This window comes from Wyeomyia smithii, chromosome 1 (assembly GCF_029784165.1).
Source record: "Wyeomyia smithii strain HCP4-BCI-WySm-NY-G18 chromosome 1, ASM2978416v1, whole genome shotgun sequence".
Taxonomy (NCBI): domain Eukaryota; kingdom Metazoa; phylum Arthropoda; class Insecta; order Diptera; family Culicidae; genus Wyeomyia; species Wyeomyia smithii.
In genome coordinates, this window is record NC_073694.1 from 17,432,396 (window position 1) to 17,455,038 (window position 22,643).

The following is a 22,643-nucleotide window of genomic DNA, read 5'->3' on the forward strand; positions in this document are numbered from 1 at the left end:
CCTGGAAGGAGCGTCAAACATAGCTTCGGCCCTCACAAGTTCCTATTTCACACCTCCACGAGTCATATGATTACACTAGACTGTCGGTTCAAACATGGACATAACTGGTTGGTGTTGGGGCTGGTTGGTTGTCATCCGACAATAGCTGCGTGAGAATGTGCGACGCGATCATTGGCGTGTAAACCATACTCCGGCGGTAGAGGAAATACTTCGCCAACCCGAGCTTCTGTTCACCAGAATGATGCGGCTCAAAACAGCGTCTGATCTTCATGTTAGAAGCGGCTGATCAACGTCGTGCTGTCAGCGTGGGACTCTTAACAAAGCTGACACGATGGTCCCCCGGTGAGACAGGGGGTGGGGAAGGCCGTTGCAAACAACGTAAGAGATAATACGGATAGGAACAATTGGCATGGACCTAGGCAACGAAATAAGGATTACGATTGGAAATAGCTGCCCGCGACGGGACGTAAAAGTCGTCATTGGAGACATGAATGCTAAGGTAGGACGGGAGGCAATGAACAGACCGGTAATCGGATCCGATAGCCTACATGCCGTGTCTAATGATAACATCCATGGGTGCGTAAACTCTGCGGCCACCCGTGGTATGGTAGTCCGAAGTACCCTTCTTCCCCCGCAAAGATATTCGCAAATCCACCTGGAGATCACCCGACCAACAGACAGAGAATCAAATCGACCACGTTCTAATCGACGGCAGTCTTCTCCGACATTATCAACGTTCGCACTAACCGCAGTGCGAATACAGATTCGGACCACTGCCTAGTAGCTGTGAGAATGCGCTCAAAACTATCGACGGTGTATAACATCCGCCGAAGTCGAACGCCGCGACCAAATATTAAGCAACTGCGGGACGCCGAAGTTGCACAGGAATATTCGCAGCAGATGGAGGCAGCGCTACCCACGGAAGAGCAGCTTGGCGCAGCTACTTTCGAAGATGGCTGGAAGAGCATCCGATCCGCCATAGGTAGCACTGCTGTAGCGCTACTAGGTACAAGGGCCCCGGATCCTAGAAATGACTGGTTTGACGGCGAATGCAAGCAGTTAGCCGAGGAGGAGTAAGCTGCAACACCGTACGAGAGCGAACGTGGAACGATACCGACAGGAACGGAACAGCTAAAACTCAGTCCTCCGAAGGAAGAAGCGCCAGCAAGAGGACCGAGATCGAAAAGCTGTACCCAGGCTTCGTAATGCTCACGGTAGAACCATCTGCATCTCTTTGATGCGCAAGTGGATTATTCTCTGCTTGCTCGTGAGCAGTACAGTAGTTTATTTTCGCTCCATTCGCTTTGTACGTTCGTTCGTAAGTTTGTGTGTTCGGGTTGGCAAAGGACTGAAATGCACCATCCGCATGTGCACTGAGGGATACAAACTGATGGGTCCGTCGTTGAATCATTACAAGGCGGTGCAAGTGATACTGCAGAAACACGAGGTGGGATATTTCTCCCATGATATCGAAGCAGAAAAACCTCTCAAGGTTATTCTCCGCGGTCTTTCTGACATGGAAGTTGACAACCTGTTGGAGGAACTAAAGACAAAAGAACTCAAACCAATCCAGATCCACAAGATGACGCGGCACAACAAAACTCGGATGTACCGTGATCAACTATATCTCGTAAACCTGGAGAAAAACTCAACGTGCCTGGCGGACCTGCAGTCCATCCGAGCACTTTTTCACATCATCGCAGCCTGAGAGCGCTACAAACCAGTGCATCGTGACGTCACTCAATGCTCTAACTAAGTTCATCGAGATTCGTAAGCGGGCCTCTACCAACAATCAACCAGGCCGCCGAAAGGTGCCCCCAAACAACACAAAAGAGTTCCCTGCCATTGGCACCCCATACCTTTACTCGCCCCGCTACCGCTAAATCCAACCACCAAACCAGTCACAGGTGCCTCTACGTATGCTGAAGCAACGAGATCCGGTAGCCGTTCACCCCCACCAGGTCTCCAAGGGAACTCGTCCGCAATGAGTTTCTTCCAAGCTGCAACTGGCACAACTGAAAACGAGCCCATGCTCACCATGGAGCAATACGTTTCACTGGTCGGGGAATGCATCAACACTTTTCGCACTTGCACAAGTAGAGCTGAACAACTGCAGTCTGCGGTGATGATCGCTTCCAAATATGGACCGTGAAATCATCAAGATTGCTAACTGGAACGCTTGCTCCATCAGGAACATAAATTACGAGCTTGTTGACTTCCTCAACGTAGACAAAATAGACATTGCAATCATCACGGAGACGCATCTCAAACCTGAGAGGTGTGGCTATTGCTCTTCGGTGTGAAATAAGCTGTCATCTGCTACCGGGTTTCCAACTCAAAGTCTTCGAGACCGTGGAATTGGAAGTAACCACTGGAGTCGGTCCCATTACCATCACCGCAGCCTACTGTCCCAAGCAAGTCAACGTAAGGGACGGGTCGGCAACGAACCTAAGAAGTGACATCATTAAACTGACTCGGAGGAAGGGGCAGTTCATCATTGTGGGTGACCTCAACGCAAATCACCAAGCCTGGGGCAACAGTCGACGCAACCAAAGTAGTAGGCCACTACAACATCCTAGGTCCGTCCGCTCCCACCCGGTTGAGCAGATCCGGAGTACACGCAACCATCGACCTGTTCATCTCCAATATGGGCAACATCACCAACCCGGTTGTACACCAAGAACTCAGCTCGGACCACTTTCCAGTGGTAGTCGAAGTTGGATCCTCTGCTAACCCCGCTAAGCCCGCCTTTTCGACGCTTTTTCAGCATTCCTGACCATTTACAGGAAATATTCTTCGTACGAATATGAATTTTCTTTCGAAGGTCACAAACATGCCATTTGTGTGGACTGGGCAAGAACATGAAGGCCGCCGGTGTCGATGAGGTTCTCAACATTGAGTTGAAAAACTTGGGTCGAGAATTTTTTGAATACCTGGCAGCGATTTTTAATAAGTGTCTGGAGCTCAGCTATTTTCCGTCTCGCTGGAAGTTAGCTAAAGTAATCCCAATCCACAAACTCGGTAAGGACCCTACGAACGCTAAAAATTATCGTCCCATCAGCCTGTTATCGTGCATCTCGAAATTGTTTGAAAAGTTGATCCTTAGTCGTTTACTGGAATTCGTAAACCAAAATAATATTTTCCTCCTAGAACAGTTCGGTTTTAGGCAGGGTCACTCCACCATTCACCAACTCACTAGAGTTACTCAGATCCCAAGGCGGAACAAGCCCGTTAGTAAAACATCTACCATGGCATTGTTGGACATCGAAAAGGCGTTCGATAATGTCTGGCATGATGGCCTGGTGTTCAAGCTGCAGCGATTCAACTTCCCGATCTTCCTCGTAAAGATCATCAAAAATTATCTGTCGAACAGATCATTTCAGGTCTTCCTCAACAACATTCCCTTTGATACGTTCAACGTAGATGCTGGGGTTCCACAGGGTAGCCTTCTTGGTCCCATCCTGTTCAACATATTTACCTCAGATGCTCCTCCCCTTCCGGGTGGTGGCATACTGTCTATGTTTGCAGACGACACTGCCATTATCTACAAAGGTCGAGTGATTAGAGCCTTGGCGCGTAGACTACAGAAGGGCCTGAATGTTCTGTCCGACTGTTTCAACAGCTGGAAGATCTGCATCAATGCAGCTGAGACCCAGGCTATTATATTCCCGCATTCAAAATCAACTCGACTTGTTCCGCCAGCCAATGTGAAAATCCATTCCGATAACACTCCCATCGAATGGTCGAGTGAGGTTTTCTATCTTGGTCTCTCCCTGGACCTAAAGCTTCTATTTCGTTCACACGTAGAGAAAACTGTTACCAAGTGCAACATACTGACCAAATCCCTCGATCCTCTCATTAATAGAAAATCCACTCTCTCCCTCACTAACAAGCTTGCCGGTTACAAGCAAATAATTTTACCGATCATAGAGTACGCTTTGCCTGTCTGGGAGGGCTGCGCTAAGACCCACCATCTTAAACTTAAATATTACGTATGATCCTTAACACCCCTCCGAGGACACGAAACTCTGAGATCTATCGCCTGGCTGGTCTTCAGGTGCTGGAGGAACGGAGAACAACATCGTTGACTAGATTCAGCGAGTTCTGCGCCAGGTCACCTCACTAGATCATTCGTGAGCTGGTACCTTAGTTTTAAGTTAATTTTAAGTTAGTTATTCGTAGTTAAGCAGGTTATAGAAATTTATTTTTCAATCAAAAACAAGTCCTATAAAGGACGAACTGTAAAATTCTACACAAATAATCAAATCTATAGAATTAAGTAACCAGCAAATCTCAAGAACAAAGATGCAGAGCCTTAAAAGGCTGAACAATTATTATGTAAACCATAAGTAACCATATAAAAATATGAGTAAATATACTTTGAGTTAAAAGATGCGCAAGTGTCGAATGACCAGCCTTTTCTTTGTTTAAGAGACGACGGTTGTTTTACATTTACGCGCTCAAGCCTACTGTGACGCACGCTAAGAAAGTGAGAGCAAATGAAAATGCTGACCGTTTACAAGCCTGCCTGGTACGAGAAGCTGAAGCCACAGATTTCCTGGAGATGGAGGGGGAGATTGGCCAGCTGAAAAGCAATACCAACTTCCCAGCGAGCTGTTGAAATAGGGTGGAGAAACACTGGTTAGAATTGTGCAGTGAGTCATTGTGAAGATTTGGGAGGAAGAACGAATACCGGAGGAGTGGATGGAAGGTATTGTGTGTCCCATTTACGAAGAGGGCGTCAAGCTGGAGTGCTGCAATTACCGGGCAATCAATTTTCTGAACGCTGTCTACAATGTACTCTCCCAAATACTCTGCTGTCGACTATCACCACTATGATGTGTGTAGTTTGAGTATCGGGGCACTCTCGAGCCCCTTCTCTCGTGTATAAGTTGGTGATGATGAAATCGAGGTGGTCGATGAGTTCGTGTACCTGGGCTTATTGAGCTACAAGACGCTGATCAGACCGGTAGCCCTCTACGGGCATGAGACATTGACTATGCTTGTGGAGGACCAACGCGCCCATGCGGTCTTCGAGTGGTAGGTGTTGCATACCATCTTCGGTGGACTGTAGATGGAGAACGGAACGTGGAGAAGGCGAATGAACTACGAACTGCAGGAGCTGTTTGGGGAGCCGTTTATCGTCCATCGTAGGTGGGCTGGCATGTCGTAAAGATGTCGGACGACAGCCCGGAAAAGATGGTTCTTAAGATCAATCCGTCAGGGATGAGAAAAAGAGGTGCACAGCGGGAAAGGTGGATCGATCAGGTATAAGACGACCTGCGGACCCTACGCAGACTGCAGAGTAGGCGAACTGCAGCCATGGACCGAGTGGAATGGAGACGACTTTTGCGTACAGCAAAAGCCACCCCACGGCTTGGGACTGTTTGGTAAAGTAAGTAAGTTTTGAAGTACAGCTCCGAATCATTACTATCCTATTTCAATGTTTTACTTAAAACGTCTTCAAGATCAATACGATATTCATAGAAGAATACGGTACAGATTTTGATAGCGAAAATACCAAACCCGCTAAAATTCTTCCAAATCGCCTGAAGAGTCAAGTAGACCCACTACCAGGGTATCATGTGGCTTTTCAGTTCATGTAGCTTTTTTGATAACGAGAAACACTGCCTAACACGAATTCTTTTGTGAAAATGCTTGCTCTAAATCGTAGAGTTCCGTTATGAGATTCACATTGATGATATGCTAAAACATTCGGAGACTGTAAAACAACAGTAAAATGTCTATTTTAGATGAGAGAATTAAATTAAAACGGAAATTCAGTTAGACATAGTTGTGATATTATCAATGTGATTTTACCAACAGCAATTATTTAATTTTTTTTTTGACTGAAAAATTCAATCGAATAATACAAGAAATTTTCGATTATAGACAATTGAAACCTTAGCAATTAAGAGTTTCATTTGATCTTCGAAATAAAATTTAGATAGTTCAACACAACAACTGTTGACTCATGTTTTATTTATTACAGTAAATGCATATCTTCCTAAACTTATCGTCTATTCTACCAATCCTCTCATCAACGAAGAAATCTTCTTTCTCGATCAGTAGCGTCCTCTATAGTTTAGCAGCGGGCTGGGCCTGAAGATGATTCTGGTTCGTTCCCCCAGATCGTCCTCGAATCGCCGGAACAGACCATCCCGTCGATTGGCGGAAAACGGGCGTCGGTGTTGATCATACGGGAAAGCTTCTCGGGGATCCTCGTACACGGTAATGGTCGACGAGGGTCCGGTCATGAACGTTGGACGGGGCTCGTAGTAACTGTGCCGCCGGAACATTTCGTCCGAGTTCGGTATGGGCACCAACGGTGGCAAACCAGGATAGTACTCTACTCCGTACGAATCTAGCTGATGACCACCACCATCGTGAAAGCCTCCACGGTAGTCGTGATGATTTCCTAGTGTAGTAAACCATGTTCAATCTTTGTTTTTCAAACAATTAAATAAACCAACCTCTTCCAGCTGCAGTGTGATGCTGCTGATCGCGAACACCTTCAAGATCCGAGTTGCCGAAGCGATCGTCGTACCGATCCCGCAGCTGATCGTTTCTTAGCTCCTTATCGTACAAATGATCGTTGTAGTTGTTCCTCACATTCTGTCTGTTATCGAACACTTGCTTCCCGCCGCGGTCATCGGAGTCTTCGTAGTATGAACTTTTGCTTCCGGTTTCATCCTTGTGGTATGAATTAGAAAAACCAGATTTCACCTGCTTTCGATTGTGCTTCTTATCGGTTTCATAGTTTTCTCCAGCCAATTGTTTCACCTTGTCCACGGAGCCCCCTTTGGAAGTATCCGCTATCCGGTGACCATTCAACTGGTTGTCCAGTGCGTGATACCGGACAGCATCCGCTGCCGAATTAATTTTGTCACTTTCATCTAGCACGAGATCCCGGGCAAAGTCGCGCACGTTTTTCTCACCCGCAGAACTACCCTGCCCTGAGCCACCCTTCAGCAGCTTGGTTTCTGTCACAATTGCCGTACTATAGGGGTAACTATTTGCGTATGGATAGGCTAGCGATAACTTAAGTCCAAGAGACAGAATCACAGTTGTGGCACTGAACACTGCACACTTTTTCATTCTATCGAAACACTGATCATCCGAAACGCGAGCTTCACGAACACTGGACCTAAACTAACCCCGATCGTGGAGGCCAGATCGCTTTTATAGAGCCTCGTACGGAAGCCAAGCGATCCAGAACCATCGGTCTGAAGTCATCGGTTGCATAGAGAAAATTAGTTTTGGTACCTCTTTTTGTCTCGAACCGATCATTGTCCGGTCAATTTTTGACACGTCGCCAAGACGATCGTGGTTCCGCATGGAGTCCGGTCTGGATGAAGAGTGTCATCGGAAGCACTTGCGAAAAAAACAAAAACAGTTAAACAACACTTAAGCAAGTCATTGGTTACAAACACAAGAAAAGGTCACTGTCACCGGTGTGCTGATCGGTGAATCGGTTGCGCTCGACTGATCCCGTCGGCCGGCACTGCCCGTAGCCAAACGATTGGTTCGGTTTTGTTGGCCCCACAATCGCGAAGCATCGCTGAGCGCTCTGATTAGTGCGTGACTAGGAAGTTAGAAGTCTTGGAGTGTTTCTGTCCGTTGGGTTTCGATTCGGTATTTGAGGTTACCGCTTGGGGTTCTAATTCAAATTTAAAATGCGTTGTTTTGTGTTATCAATTAGAGCAGTCCAGAAATAGTTCAACTTAATTGTCATATTGATTTTACAGTAAAGTATAATGTTTAAATCTGCCAGCTGGTCTCGAGGTACGATACTGGCCTAACAATCCAGTCGTCGTATGTTCGAGTCCCGGTTCGGGAGAGGCTGTTAGTGTCAGTAGGATCGTAGCGCCTAGCCCGCAATTGTGCTGTACACTTAACAGTCGGCTGCAAAGTCTGTGTATAGTAAAACAGAGGGTCGAGTTCCAATACGGACTGTAGCACCGGTAGCACCAAGACTTTGCTGTGCTTCATAATGTTCAAACAAATTAACAGTAAATATTCTACACGAAAATAGTTCCTCCAGTTAATATCTTGGAAAACTTTCTTACTGCTTACATAAACTCGTTGTAGGAACACAAAGTCTTTCGACATCTAAGAAATATGATAAATGCGGCATCTCCAGTGAATTATATTAGGTACTACTGTAGTGCGATCTTCCATTTGAAAAAATGCTTAACCTAAAAGGTCACCGAGTACGACAACAACAAACATTGCACTCGCCGCACTCGCACGCTTGCTCCGATTCTGTACCTCTGAAACAAATAAAATGCTGTCATATTATCGACTAACTGCTGTGTAAAAAGAAAGAAAAACTCCCGCACAGAAGCAATACAATTCTTAAATTTTATTCGGGCAAAAACTGTTCAAGAATTTTCTTTTGTGTGTGTGAATAGTAATTTTTAGTAATAGCTAGTTAGTTATCTTCATACTTTGTTTCACTCCCCCACAAAGTATACTATGCGAACCGCATCCAAATAAGAAAAGTAAACAAATAAAATAACCGAAGAACTGAAAGAAAAATTTTTTTGCTTTATATTAGATTTTAGGAGGGTAATTTTATGTGTTTCATAATTTCTTTTCGAAAGCGGCCTAATAATGCCACTGTTAAATAGCAGGGAAAAACCAAGAATGAACAACTGTATTGATAAAAAAAAAATAACTCGATCAAAGTTAAATCGTAGCCTTTTTTCTGTTTTTTGTTTCTCTCTCAGTAGTAGTTGTTTGTTTGTCAAGGCGAAAGATAGAAGAAAGAAAGAAAACCGAACGCTTACTTGTAGACAAAGAGTGCTTAATCATCGTCGTCCGGGTTTTGCGAGACAAGAAAATCGGCCGCCTGATACTCGTTCCGCTCGCACGCGATGTACGCCTGAATGACCAGATGCTCCGGATAGCCGAGCGCTTTCAGCCGATCGATCGCGTCCATGTCGGCCGGGCTAAGACTATCCACCATGGCGGCGGCCGTCGTTTCCAGCTCCCGTGGCACGGCAGATCGACCCTCCGGACCGTCGGCGCCTTCGTTAATCAGAGACAAAAATTCCACCTGATTCTCAGAAATGATACGCATCAGGTCCGGATTGCTGGACTGGATTTTCTGAAGTAAATGCGGCAGCAGGTTTGGGTCTTCCTGCAGCAAGCGTTTCATTTCCAAAAACGTCGGATGCTCACGTAGGAAAGCGAGTCTGCTCTCCTGTGAACCACCGGTTCCGAGAAGCCCAGTGCCTGCGCTGCCGCCGGAATTGCCACCGCCGCCACCTCCACCGGTGCCACTGCTACCCATCGAACTGGTGGCGATCTCGGACAGCAGGTATTCTACGGCTCGATCCGGGTTGTTATCGCAAATCTCCAGCGCAATGCGAGCCTCTTCTTCGTAGTAGCCCATCTCTATAAATAAAATTAAATCGTTTTTTTTTATCTAATCTTTATATTGAAAACTGAAATGAAGTCAGTCACCTGTTATCCGTTTAATCTTGACCTGAAGGTCATCCTGTTGAGGCTCGTCTGGTTTCGTTTCCTCCTTAGGTGTTTCTTCTTCCTTCGGCTTTTCTGCAGCAGGAGCTGCTGATGCGGCAGCACTGGCTTCACCTTTTTCTGCAGCAGCAGTAGTAGTAGTAGTGGAGGGAGCAGAGGAAGCAGCGCCGGTCGTAGCAGATGCAGCGCCAGAGGAACCAGTGGCCGGTTCCGCTGGTGCCGTCGTGGGTTTCTTGTTCATAACCACAACAAACTTTTTATCGTCCAAGTTGTACTGACTGAGCGGATGTTCGTCCTCCATGATTTTGCCCAGATAGATGAGCCGCTGCCGTTCGACCGGATAGTCCTGTTTACTCTCTAGGAAGAACTTCTCCTTCAGCGTCCGGACTGTGTCCTTTTCGACGTCCACAACGATGTGGAACGCCTCCTGCTTCAGTGTTTTGATGGTGATTTTCATCTTTGCCGTTTCCGAGCGGAAAGTAAGCTCTGCGCTAGGCCACAAAACGAGGCTTCAGTTTGATGCAAGCACAATCCCGGTACGGGCCAGATTTGGACGAACTTACCTGTCGAGAAATATTGTCCCTGGAGCGCCTGCTAAAACGCAATTTTTTGTTTCGTTTCGGGTGTTCAGAATTTGCACTCACAAATGATTTTCATATTTCCAATTTGACAGCTGCGAGCCTTGCGACGACAAACGACATGACAGAAGGGTAAAATGCTGGCGCTGGCACTTTACGCTGGCTATCTCGCTTCGTCAGCCGGGGGCGAACGCCTTGCTGGCATGGTTAGCCATTTCATGTGTGCATCTCTTTTGGTGGCGATGTTTTATTTGGAGTTCTGGAGCGAGGGAACGGACGGCAGCATTATATACAGGGTAGTCAGACACGGATTCAAGTCGCTGATAAGGTTGATTAGTTTTTAGAAGAATGCACACAGTCGAGCAATTCCACAAAAAATGTCCCAGTTTTAGTTTTTTTAGTTGTCATTTTTGAGTTTATTGAACCTTTGCATAGATATTTCTATGAGCAAAAGATGCTATTGGTTATTTTTAAAAATCACGACTTGTTTTCGAGAAGTTATGAAAAAATGCTATATAAAAAGGTATTGGTGATTACAAATATTTATTATGTATTTTAAATATTTATTATATATTATATATTATATTTTATATGTAATTTTGACCTTGCACGAAAAATATACACTGAGACAAAAAGAATTTTTGGAAGAAAACACAAAAATAGAATTATAAATTAAATATATATAAAAACTCACTTTCTATGAATTTGAAAATTTTTTGGCGTAGCGTAAGCACGGTATATTCGTAGATTGCAGACTGATGACTAACGCTTCAACTCGGATTGTATGAGGTACAATGTTTGGGAGTAACATTTAAACCAATCTGAGTTGAAGTAGGCCCGATAGTCATCATTGCTGGCCACGCCCATCTTTACCGTAGCTTGGGGATATTGGAAAGGATATTAATGATGTAATACCATGGGCGCAACTAAGGAAAATATCTAGGGGGGGGGGGGGGTTGGTTTTCATACATTTCATTTAAAAAAAATAGGAAAAAGAGTTAAAATGCGCCTATTTAAAAACGCATAAAATAGTGTCGTAACAAAAGACAAAATCACTTCAATCGGGAATAAATCTCCGAAGATGTATTATCTTGACCACCTCTTTCAGCTGACACTGATTAGATATTGAGGAGAACTAGGTTTGGTAAACGACTGGGCAGTGCGTACCAACAGTACACCTGTGCTAGTCGGCATAAAATGGATCCCAGTGTGGTTCAAGGCATAATGCCATATTCCTAACTCCACGTGAAACCGACTGGAATACGAGCAACCAAGAGAAGATTGGGGAACCGGTGGGAACTTGGCCGTATGCTGACAGGGAAGCGGTAGTTGTTTTCCTTGGAGAGCAGCTTGTCTGAGCGTCTGTTTTCCAGGATAGGGGCGGCTCGAACAGCAACTGATCCGAAGTGAACGGTGAACTATGAAATGCGGTGTCTCGCCTCTACACCCAAGACGGCGGCCTCGTCGCGAGACTCGGTATCGCAGCCCTAGTAAAGCAGCATGTTTAAATAAACATACTACGAACAATCAAGAATTGAAAACGAACCTGAATTACCCGCAATGATCTAGTGACGAAATGAGGACGACGATTAGAAGCTCGGTACATGTAACAGTAGATCGCTTAACGCCCCGGTACCAAAGGGGCAAAGTATTGGTGAGACCTAGGTTTGAGAATCGATCCTGGGCACAGTACTAGTTCTCAGCCAATGAATGATGACATCTCAATTTGTGATGATTTTGATGCTTTACTAAGCAGTATGGAATGTATTTTTATTGACTACAATTATTCTCTGGGAAATTCTAGGGGGGGCTTAAAACTTTCTAGAGGGGGCTGTAGCCCCCCTAGCCCCCCGTAGTTGCGCCCATGTGTAATACTTACTTAATGAGAGGCCACCGATTCAGTGACACTCGTAAGTACTACGGAGTTGGATTAAGAGGTTTAGGTTGTTGACGCAAAAACTATCTATCAAAATTGAGCAACTGGCAAAATTTCATGCATCCAAAGCCCTTAAATTTTATAAAAATGCTAACATGCACTTGAGCCAAAACATTTTCCTAAATTCGATCTCAAACCGCCAAACTTATCATAGTACAGTTGTCGTGTATTCATGTCACGCTGCTACAACGATTATTTATAATTATAAAAACTATTCAGCTGCAACATTTACCCAAAAGCTTGAAAAATCGAAAAACAAAAGCTCACAGAAACTTTGTTCTGAAAAATTTCGGGAAAGCATCCAAACATATTGTCCCATATCGTAATGAGCAATGGTATGAAATTATATATTAAGTCAAATTTTTCTCGGCTTGCTCAAAATACTAACGGGACCGACCCGCCATGCGCGGTTAAACAGTTCAAAACAAAAAAGAGTCAAAAGTGTTATTTGTGTTGCGTCCTGTGCCTCAAACACGAATTGAAACAAAATTTCAACACATTATCGAAAACGCACTTGTCCATTACTGGAAATAAACGCGCAGCGCATAATTGAAAACAAAAAAAACGAGATTCATCGCACCCGGCAACCCAGCTTGGCAATAAAAAAAATGTTCTACATGCCTAAAAAACTTCGTACGCCAAACAGATCATTCACACATTCTCACATTCATATTCTTGCCAAAAGAGCAAGCCGAAACTCGCTATCAGCTACCACACAAAACCGAGTGCCTAAGCATTCTCAAAAAAAATGAGACACAAAACTTATACTCATCTAGATCATTCTGATGATGGTGCTTTGTCGGTGATGGTATGCACACCGAGCAGAACCAAGCGACACCATAGCACAATGCTATCCAACTGCCATCTTCTTCGCTCACATCACCACGCAATCTTTTGTACGCTTTTTATGAATTTGAATTTTTTTTTCTCACAAAAACTTCACATTCTGATCGAACCAATTATCGATTCACTGGACTTGGAGAAATAAAAAAAAGTTTTTTTTTAAATTACACCTAGTAAAGCGATTGTATTTATCCTGGAAGGACAAAATTACTGTCTGCAACTTTGCCGAAGAAGTTATACAAGTCAAATCAAACGTTCTAGTTTTATTTTTTTTCGGTTTTCTTGAAAATTTTACCTTTTTGCTGTGCTTATTTTCATATATATTCGCAGTCGAACGAAGTATTCACTGAGATCCTTTAAAATGTCTGAATACTTTGCTGCGATTTCCTTGAAAACATTTGTAACGACTAAGTCGTTTATTTGCAAAACAATCAAAACCTTACCATTAACCACAAACTTTACCACTTTAACGCACTGGCAGATTATTTTTATTTCTAATGTTGTTTTTAAATAATACTTTATATAAATTAAAAAAAACTTCAGATTTTTCAGAACTAACATTATTGTCTTTGTAACAATAACACAGTGCAACAAAAATTAACTTTTTTTATTCTGCCTTGGTTTCTATATATTATTTTTTTGTGTATTTTGATGCAAAACCAAATTTCCCCGAGTTTGAACATATTTCAACTTAAGGGGCAACAATGGCGCCATTTTGAATTTTTGAGAAATCGAAAATTTTCGGTGTTTTTTCGACGCCATTTTGTTTTAAGACCAAATATCAAAATTCTAAGAGTTTGTCCACATACTAGCATCTTCTTACCCATCTTAAAAAAACAGATCTTGAATCGGACAAAAACTGAGCTCAAAACGGTGATTCTACGAAACCGGTTTTGGCATGGTTTTAGTATATTTCACAAAGCAAAATAATATCGAGTATGTCTGAGCATTAATGGTAATGCGCTAATATCTCAAAATGGTAGTCAAATTATATCTTATATTGGTTAAAAAAGTCTCAGGAATCGATTGGTAGGTGTCTGATCCACGTAAAATGTCACCAACATATCAATTTTGCCCCAATTCCCCTATTTGGGGCGAAACCGACAACATTGCGCAAGAATACGAAATTTTTGAACCTTCACAAAACGAAATTCAAGCGTCAATTTTTTTCCCATACAAGTCAAGTCATGCCACCCTACTATATACGTATAATTTTTGATAATTTCGAAGAAAAGTATTAAAACCAAACCACATTACCCCCCCCCCCCCCCCCCAAATTAAAAAATTGAATTGATGTCCCGCGCTTAAACCCTAACAATCTAGTCACTTTACCTTAGTGGGTTCTTTTAATATATGTAGGTACTTTGCTATACACAGACAAAGTTGAAGCGAAATCGGAAATTTTCGATCAGCAATCAGATGTAGCACGAAGAATCAAAGCTACATTGAAATTTAGAGATTGAACGCCACACAAACACTCACACCGCAGCAAAATTCTACTCCTAGAGCAATACTTTTTTAATGGCTAACATTGTCTTATTTTTCTAAAAATGGTCTAACTTTTCCAGGCTTAAAACCAGGATAAAACGAAATTCCCCGATAACGCTAGGTCACAGACAGACGTCCAAGCTGAGTTCCAAACGTGTGTAAAGTTCTTTTGTAGTAGCAATTCGTAACCAGATAGCGCTACCAGTGACGCCAGCCTCCTACACCAGTGAAAAAAAATGTATTGTAGCGATAAGGTCACCAGGCGGCACTAGTGTACAAGTGATTTATAACGCAAGTCTCTTTGAAAATTTACACAGAATTTTCGATCAATGTTGTTCTTGCTTGGACGTCTGTCTGTGGCTAGGTTTTCCAGTGGTTTGACACCCTGTTAATGCGATGTTTTTCATTGCGGTTGAACCCGTTGAACCCGTTTAACCAGTGTTGACACTGTTAAAAAACGCTGTGTAATTATGAATACAAAAACGCTTCCAATTTCTTGCAGCACGATGAACACCAATTTTTGTATTATTCTGACAAGATATCTTTTTACCTTCGCCTTTATAATCATCCTTACCATTTTACTTTTATTAGCATCTTTAAAAAGCATATACTTTTCAACCGAAATACATTTCTGTCTGAAGATGTAAAAAATTAAGTTCGAAAATTATAAGCAAAGTGAGAATTGAAAGCGAAGTGAAGTTCAAGCTATTCTTAGGTCAGTGTACGGCCGCGTCAGAGGTCACATGTTGGCTACGGCAGTGACACGTAAGAGCGCAGGAAGGTATCGAGCAGCTAGTGCCGCTGGAAAAAGACTCTATTACCGGAAGAAACGTCAGCATTGAGAGCATGTTCTTTTGGAGGCGGAGGGCTGCTTCCCCAGGCACGATGCGAGGAGCTTCTATAAAAATATTACGAGATCGGCCGAAGCGTGCCTACCCCTGTCATGTACAATGATGAGTATAAGATTACCGAGGTCAGAGGTATCCAGGCGTTGGAAACAACATCTTAGTGTTTAACGGTGAAAAAGATAGAGGAGTTGAAAGGAGCTGGATTGATATTTCAAAATGATGGAAAAGCTGTGGATCCACCAACCGTGGCCGAGGTAAAAAAGCAGTTAAAGAGCTGAAGAACTGCGAGGTAGCTGGGAAGGACGGCATTCCCGCCGAGCTTTTCAAAGTCGGAGGCGAACAGCTGTATTGTGCCATTCATCGGATCGTGCTGAAAGTGTGGGCTGAAGAAGAATTGCCCTGGTTGAAGTTTGCCATATGCCCGATCTACAAAAAAGGTCACAATTTGGACTGCAGTAACTATCGGGGCATAACTCTTCTCAATACTCTTCTTAATAATTCTTCTCAATACCGTGCACAAGATTTTCTCCCGCACCTTTGTTGGCGAATACCAATGTGATTTTCGAAGGGGACGCTTCACCATGGACCAAATGTTTACCCTGCGAGAAATCCTCGATAAATTCCGAGAATTCAACTTGCAGGCTTACCATTTGTTCATAGACTTCAGGGCAGCGTACGATTCAGTTAAGAAAAATGAGTGATGGCAGATAGATCGTGCCACCGTTGATGGTTTCACATCAAGCGTCAGAATAGCCGGTGAGATATCGGACGCTTCCGTGACGTTGGATGGTTTGAAGTAGTGTTACGGGCTGTCAAACTTACTGTCCAGCACCGCATTGGAAGGTGCTTTACGGAGGACCGGCGTGCAGAGAAACGGCATATAACAAAGCCTCACATGTACCTAGGTTTTGTGGACGAAATCGACATCATTGGTATTAATCGTAGAGCGGTGGAAGGGGTTTTTAGACCTATCCAAAAGGAAGCTGAGAGAATTGGACTTGTCATAAACACTGCCAAAACGAAGTACATGGTGGCTGGTAGAAAGCGTGATAGTCCGTCGGATGTTGGTGCTGCGGTGGTGTTGGATGGGGAATTACTTGAAGAAGTCGACGAATTTATTTACCTGGGTACATTGGTGACGTGCAACAATAAGGTTAACCGTGAGATAAAGAGACGGGTAGCGGCCTTTCTACAGATTTCGTAACAAGTTGAGATCCTGCAGCCTGCAAACCCGTACAAAACTAGCACTCTACAAAACACTGATAGTCTCGGTGGCCCTCTAAGGCCATTGAATATGGACACTAAATAATCGGCGAGCTTTTGATGTTTTTAAGCGTAGAATCTTGCGATCAATCCTTGGCGGCAAACTGGAGAACGGTGTTTGGTGCAGACGCATGAACCATGAAGTGTACCAGGCATACAAATCGGAAGATATAGTCAAGCGGATAAAACACGGCAGGCTGGCCATGTAGCTAAAATGCCGGAAGAACGGTAAGCCACGCACTCGTTGGATGTGTGCTGTCAATGTCGATGCCCGCAAAATAGGTGTTAAAGGCGACTGGAGGGTTGTATTCTGGAACCGGCACTGGATCGATAGTCGGTCTGTCGCCGCAAAAGTAAAAGTAAGAGATAATTATTTTAGTGATTTTAGATTTATTTGAAACCTTTCCTGAAAAAGCGCGGGTTTGCTTTCAAAATTTCATACTCTTCAAAGTTTTTTTTTTATATTTTCAGTTAGAAGGCCTCATTTTTGCTTTCACAATATACTCGAGTTTTTTCGTGAACAATTAATAATATTATTTCAATGTTTTCAATACGTCACTAAAGGCCTTTTATCTTTCTGTTTTTTCAACTTTAGATTTTGAAAAAGGTTTTCAACGGTTTTAGACGCCATTAAATTAATTGATTGTTTTATCCCAACAAACAATTTTGTTGAGTAACAGGTTATTAAGCTTTAGTTCAGCCGAAATTCTCTTAATAATTACTTGATAAAATTGTTAGATGGGATATCATTTCAAGAATTTGGAATCTGTTTCTCTAAGAAATATTCACATTTTTTTTCAACCTTCCATTTCAAGTTATTTCTTTTTTTTTTGAGTTGCTCAGGAACCGGCTTGGCCATTAGAAGTGATTTAAAGCTATTTTGAGCTTAATTTGAGATCGTAATGTTTTGATTTGCTTATCTACAAAGTAAAATATCGATTAGGGTCTTTAACAGCACCATAAGAAACGAATAACAAGCGTATAAACTCAATTATCCTAGCAAAAGCAATTTTAACACGTCACCACGTCACATATTTTGTTGTTTCACGAGTGCGATCAAAAATGATTATTTTTACCTGTGGGGTGCTAATTTACACGAAGTGATTTGGCATGCTGAGCATGCTTTGGTCCACACAGCTTTATAAATAAGTACATATTCAAATTGCTGTTCGGATACTGTAGCATTTTAGCTTCGCTTAGAGTCTTTTTTTCTATTCGGCATTCGACTCCAACCAGCACCCGTACTCGTATGGATTTTCGTCCCCCCCTCCCAACCGGATATTTCCCGTCAGTGGGGCCGTGTGTAATTATCGAGTTTACGCATTCCCGACATCAATCAGCTGAGCGCGCCAGGATCCGTCTTTGTCGTTCGTCAAGCGATACACTACTTCACGGAGGTGCACAATTTTCCGGCCCCGTGGCTTTCCACCGAGCGTAAAGAAAATTCCACCCAACCGAAGTAATCGCAGGGGGCAATTAATTTCCTGCTTATGCGCCCCCTTGTGGCTGTTCGCGTTTCTAACCCATATGATTGCCCTGGGGCTGGTTGGAAAAGGTGTATAATTTGAATGTATTCGCCAATGTCCTCTGCGTGCAGGCAGTCCAGTTCGGTATGTGTGTCCCAGCCTCGGTTAACTGTCACCTGTCACGAAATGCATCGCCTGCTAAGCTGGCGCACATTGATTGGCGCAAATTTGCATAAAAATGTGATTCCGCATGTGGCGCACAGTGGCATAGCATGCTCTAGGATGACGTTTTTAATTAAATTTAACAAACAAACACTAAATTGGATGAGATTTTCGTGCAGTTCTAGTCAGTAATTAGTTTTATCGATCGGTAAACCGTCATAAGTCACCGGGACGAAACCGAAAACAACGCGCCGCTGTGTGAGTCACGTGTCACTTGTCGGTGGTTTCTTTCTTCTTCTGGGAGGGGAAATTGAATTAGCATCTTCTTGAAAAAGCGGAAGCTTGGTATAAAAATTATGGTTAACTGCGCTTGCACTTATCTTAATCAACAATCGTTGCGTTCGTGTGCATTTAGGAATTCATAGAACTATATACCCAAAATGTGGAAGATGACTGAGTAATTCTATTAAAAGTGACTGGTTTTGCTTATGAAACCGTGGGAAGAGGGGCCAGCACGCGAGGAAGCAGAAGAGTGCACGTGCTGCTGATTTCGATCTGGGTAATGAAAATGGGAAAGATCTTCAACTGAAATATGATAAGTGGGTGCCTGTCTATTTTGAGGGATTTTACGTAAACTCATTTCTGAACTTGTGTCCAAATTTCTATAGTAAACATTGTAAAAACCGCTTTTAATAGCGAAAAATGAAAATATTGCTTTCTCAAATCTGGAAACCAAAATTTACAAGCAGTGACCCCAATTTGTTTTAAAACGTTTTTACGATGTGATTTGCGATTGTTTACTCATGTCGTGTACCGGCCTCGATCGAAGGGTAAATTTTTCCTAATCCTTTTATCCACGTCACTGCTTCGCTTCGCTGCACGAAAGTGCGGCTGGTACACAACACATGCACTTAATCATCCACTTTCTGTGTAGATCTTTTCGCATTCTCTTTTTTGCCATCATCTTTCCAACCATTACTCATAAACTGAGCGGCAAAGAAGGGTCATCACTATTCATATTGTTCCCTATGTGAGAAGCTTGAGAAGACTCCGTGTTCTGCCTTATTTACTATCTCTGCTGAACGGTTGGGTTTACCGATTCCCATGATTTGAATAAAAAATCAATTAATAAAACTTAATCCGCTAGACAATAAATTGCGTTTTCAACCCCGGCCCTGAGCTAAGGGTGCTAAGCGATCGAACTGGGACAGGATCTTTTCGTTCGTTTCTCTTCCACCGTCCGTCACATGTGCGTCTGTGTGCAATCGACCGTTTCGGGGTCTGCTTAGAAAAGGATTCATATTTCTATTAATTGTGTCGAGAAAAAAAACCCTGCTGGTAACGTTATCCTTTCCCACTGTTTGTTGATTTTTCTGCCAGCCTCCGTTTGATGGATTTTCCCGCTCCCCGTTGCTCGCGCCTACTGCGACTGCCGTAAAACGGTTCCTCTGCATGGTGTTCGAGAGTAATTTGATTCATACTCATCACCTTGTCACCACAGCTACTGTGATGGAAATGTTTTTGTTAAAGGCAGATTTTTTTGTTTCTCTTCCTCTTTTTTCACGGGTCGCTCGACGAAGCTCAAGGACCTCTTCGTCAAACTCTGACGGATGGAGCGAAGGTTTTCCGGTGTCTATGGCATTTTTTTCCTCACTTATACGACACTTTCCGGCTGGAGGATTTTATTTATTTATATGTTTTCATATTCAATTAAACGTCGTATCTTCATTCATAGGCTCTCGTCACTTCTCGTTAAAATAAAATCCGTGCACCGGTCATTGGTGCCAGAACAACCGCAGGATGACAGGTTCATTGTGATTCGGTGTTAAAAAAAGGAGTCCTCTTCTCTCCCTCATTCTAAAGGCCGTACGAACATCCGACGGTGTGTTGGAATGTGGTGAAAAACACCGCGCCCAGACACATGTGACCTTCCACGTGAAATGAGTTACGGTTCTGATGATGATGATGAAGATGAGTGCTATCAAAACATTTACGGCCACTTGAGTCGCTTTTGGCTCGACGTTTTGACGGCCAACCGGAATACATCCGGGGCGGGCTGGAGCTTTGTTGGATGATGTGGGTCAGGCGCTCAGGATGAGGATTAAGATGAAGGTAGAGTGAGCAGAAGGATATGTTATACTAATCTCTGGTGGCGTATCTTCAAAAATTTCGTGAAAAAAGTGTTCATTGTATTAGTTTTGATTAATTAGGTTAAGCTTAAGTGAGAAGTTCGAAGTACACTTCTCCTCCTCAATAATCCTTCAAATGATAGGAGCTAAGGTTACGATAGATCACAAGATTTCAGATTGTGGTCCGAAACTACAAAAAGCAACCTAAAAACAGTTTTTTGTTTTTTTCTGTCAGCTCTGCTTTAGATCGCTTACTTGGCGGAATACTTTTTAAAGTACAATTTTTGACGAAGCTCTAACATTTTTGAATCAATGAGAAAAATTCCCTCGATTTTCTTATAAGAAAAGCTCGGATTAAAAAGGGCTTTGCCCTACCCCTGAAAATCCCATCCCAATTTACTATCTTGTATCACGTGTTCATGTCAATAACTTTTATCCAACACTTTTATTAGTGTATTATAACTCTCTGGGCCTAAACTGGTGGCTTAATTTTGGATCATTTTCTTCTTTGGCTTTTTCTGGCCTTTGAAAAGGGGGTTTCGGCCATTCTGAGCTTAATTTGGGATCATTTTCTATTTTGGCTTTTTCTGGCCTTTAGAAGGGCATTTCGGCCATTCTGAGCTTAATTTGGGATCATTTTCTATTTTGGCTTTTTCTGGCCTTTAAAAGGGCTTTTCGGCCATTCTGAGCTTAATTTGGGATCATTTTCTATTTTGGCTATTTCTGGCCTTTAAAGGGGTTTTTCGGCCATTCTGAGCTTAATTTGGGATCATTTTCTATTTTGGCCTCTTCTGGCCTTTAGAAGGGCATTTCGGCCATTCTGAGCTTAATTTGGGATCATGTTCTATTTTGGCTTTTTCTGGCCTTTTAAAGGGCTTTTCGGCCATTCTGAGCTTAATTTGGGATCATTTTCTATTTTGACTATTTCTGGCCTTTAGAAGGGCTTTTCGGCCATTCTGAGCCTAATTTGGGATCATTTTATATTTTGGCTTTTTCTGGCCTTTAGAAGGGCTTTTCGGCCATTCTGAGCTTAATTTGGGATCATTTTCTATTTTGGCTTTTTCTGGCCTTTTAAAGGGCTTTTCGGCTATTCTGAGCCTAATTTGGAATCATTTTCTATTTTGGCTTATTCTGGCCTTTAGAAGGGCTTTTCGGCCATTCTGAGCATAATTTGGGATCAATTTCTATTTTGGCTTTTTCTGGCCTTTAGAAGGGCTTTTTGGCCATTCTGAGCCTAATTTGGAATCATTTTCTATTTTGGCCTTTTCTGGTATATAGAATGCGTTATCGGCCATTCTGATCCTATTTTGGGATCAACCTCCATTTTAGCCTTTTCTGGTTTCTAGAAGGGCTTTTTGGCCATTCTGAGCTTAATTTGGGAACATTTTCTATTTTGGCTTTTTCTGGCCTTTAGAAGGGCTTTTCGGCCAGTCTGAGCCGATTTTGGGATCTTTTAATATTTTGGCTTTTTCCGGCCTTTAAAAGGGCTTTTCGGCCATTCTGAGCTTAATTTGGGATCATAGTCTATTTTGGCAGTTTTCTGGCCTTCAGAAGGGTTTTTCGGCCATTCTGAGCTTAATTTGGGATCATTTTCTATTTTGGCTATTTCTGGCCTTCAAAGGGGTTTTTGGCCATTCTGAGCCTAATTTGGGATCATTTTATATTTTGGCTTTTTCTGGCCTTTAGAAGGGCTTTTCGGCCATTCTGAGCTTAATTTGGGATCATTTTCTATTTTGGCTTTTTCTGGCCTTTTAAAGGGCTTTTCGGCTATTCTGAGCCTAATTTGGAATCATTTTCTATTTTGGCTTATTCTGGCCTTTAGAAGGGCTTTTCGGCCATTCTGAGCTGAATTTGGGATCATGTTCTATTTTGACTTTTTCTGGCCTTTAGAAGGGTTTTCGGCCATTCTGAGCCTAATTTGGAATCATTTTCTATTTTGGCTTTTTCTGACCTTCAGAAGGGTTTTGCGGCCATTCTGAGCCTAATTTGGAATCATTTTCTATTTTGGCTTTTTCTGGCCTTTAGAAGGGCTTTTTGGCCATTCTGAGCTTTTGACTTTTTCTGGCCTTTAGAAGGGCTTTTCGGCCATTCTGAGCTTAATTTGGAATCATTTTCTATTTTGGCTTTTTCTGACCTTCAGAAGGGTTTTGCGGCCATTCTGAGCCTAATTTGGAATCATTTTCTGTTTTGGCTTTTTCTGGCCTTTAGAAGGGCTTTTTGGCCATTCTGAGGTTAAATTTTGATCATTTTCTATTTTGGCTTTTTCTGGCCTTTAGAGGGGCTTTTCGGCCATTCTGAGCTTAATTTGGGATCATTTTCTATTTTGACTTTTTCTGGCCTTTAGAAGGGCTTTTCGGCCATTCTGAGCTAAATTTATAATTATTTTCAATTTTGGCTTTTTCTGGCCTCCAGAAGGGTTTTGCGGCCATTCTGAGCCTAAT

At 42.9% G+C, this 22,643-nt stretch overlaps 2 protein-coding genes across 3 annotated transcripts; both read right to left on the minus strand.

Moving 5' to 3' along the window:
- Positions 1–5,983: 5,983 nt before the first annotated feature.
- Positions 5,984–7,354, minus strand: LOC129717583 (uncharacterized). The gene is made up of 2 exons (XM_055667596.1): positions 6,474–7,354; positions 5,984–6,418 (listed from the first exon to the last, which is right to left on the minus strand). Exons 1-2 carry the CDS (start codon positions 7,096–7,098, stop codon positions 6,066–6,068), a joined length of 978 nt encoding a protein of 325 aa, XP_055523571.1. The 5' UTR covers positions 7,099–7,354; the 3' UTR covers positions 5,984–6,065.
- Positions 7,355–8,343: 989 nt separating this feature from the next.
- Positions 8,344–10,212, minus strand: LOC129717551 (UV excision repair protein RAD23 homolog B). 2 transcript variants are annotated; one of them, XM_055667535.1, is made up of 3 exons: positions 10,053–10,212; positions 9,472–9,975; positions 8,344–9,402 (listed from the first exon to the last, which is right to left on the minus strand). In XM_055667535.1, exons 2-3 carry the CDS (start codon positions 9,944–9,946, stop codon positions 8,810–8,812), a joined length of 1,068 nt encoding a protein of 355 aa, XP_055523510.1. In that variant the 5' UTR covers positions 9,947–9,975; positions 10,053–10,212; the 3' UTR covers positions 8,344–8,809. The 2 variants fall into 2 exon arrangements, with proteins under 2 accessions (XP_055523510.1, XP_055523511.1); XM_055667536.1 differs by having other exon boundaries at positions 9,472–9,980; positions 10,053–10,202.
- Positions 10,213–22,643: the final 12,431 nt, after the last annotated feature.

What these genes read in the sequence shown, in the direction of transcription:
- LOC129717551 (XM_055667535.1), bottom strand. Translation starts at nt 9,946, where the DNA reads ATGAAAATCACCATCAAAACACTGAAGCAGGAGGCGTTCCACATCGTT. An exon ending in CAAGATTAAACGGATAACAG is followed by an intron (nt 9,403 to 9,471) that starts GTGACTGACTTC and finishes TTTTATTTATAG; the next exon opens with AGATGGGCTACTACGAAGAA.
- LOC129717583 (XM_055667596.1), bottom strand. Translation starts at nt 7,098, where the DNA reads ATGAAAAAGTGTGCAGTGTTCAGTGCCACAACTGTGATTCTGTCTCTT. An exon ending in TCACACTGCAGCTGGAAGAG is followed by an intron (nt 6,419 to 6,473) that starts GTTGGTTTATTT and finishes TTACTACACTAG; the next exon opens with GAAATCATCACGACTACCGT.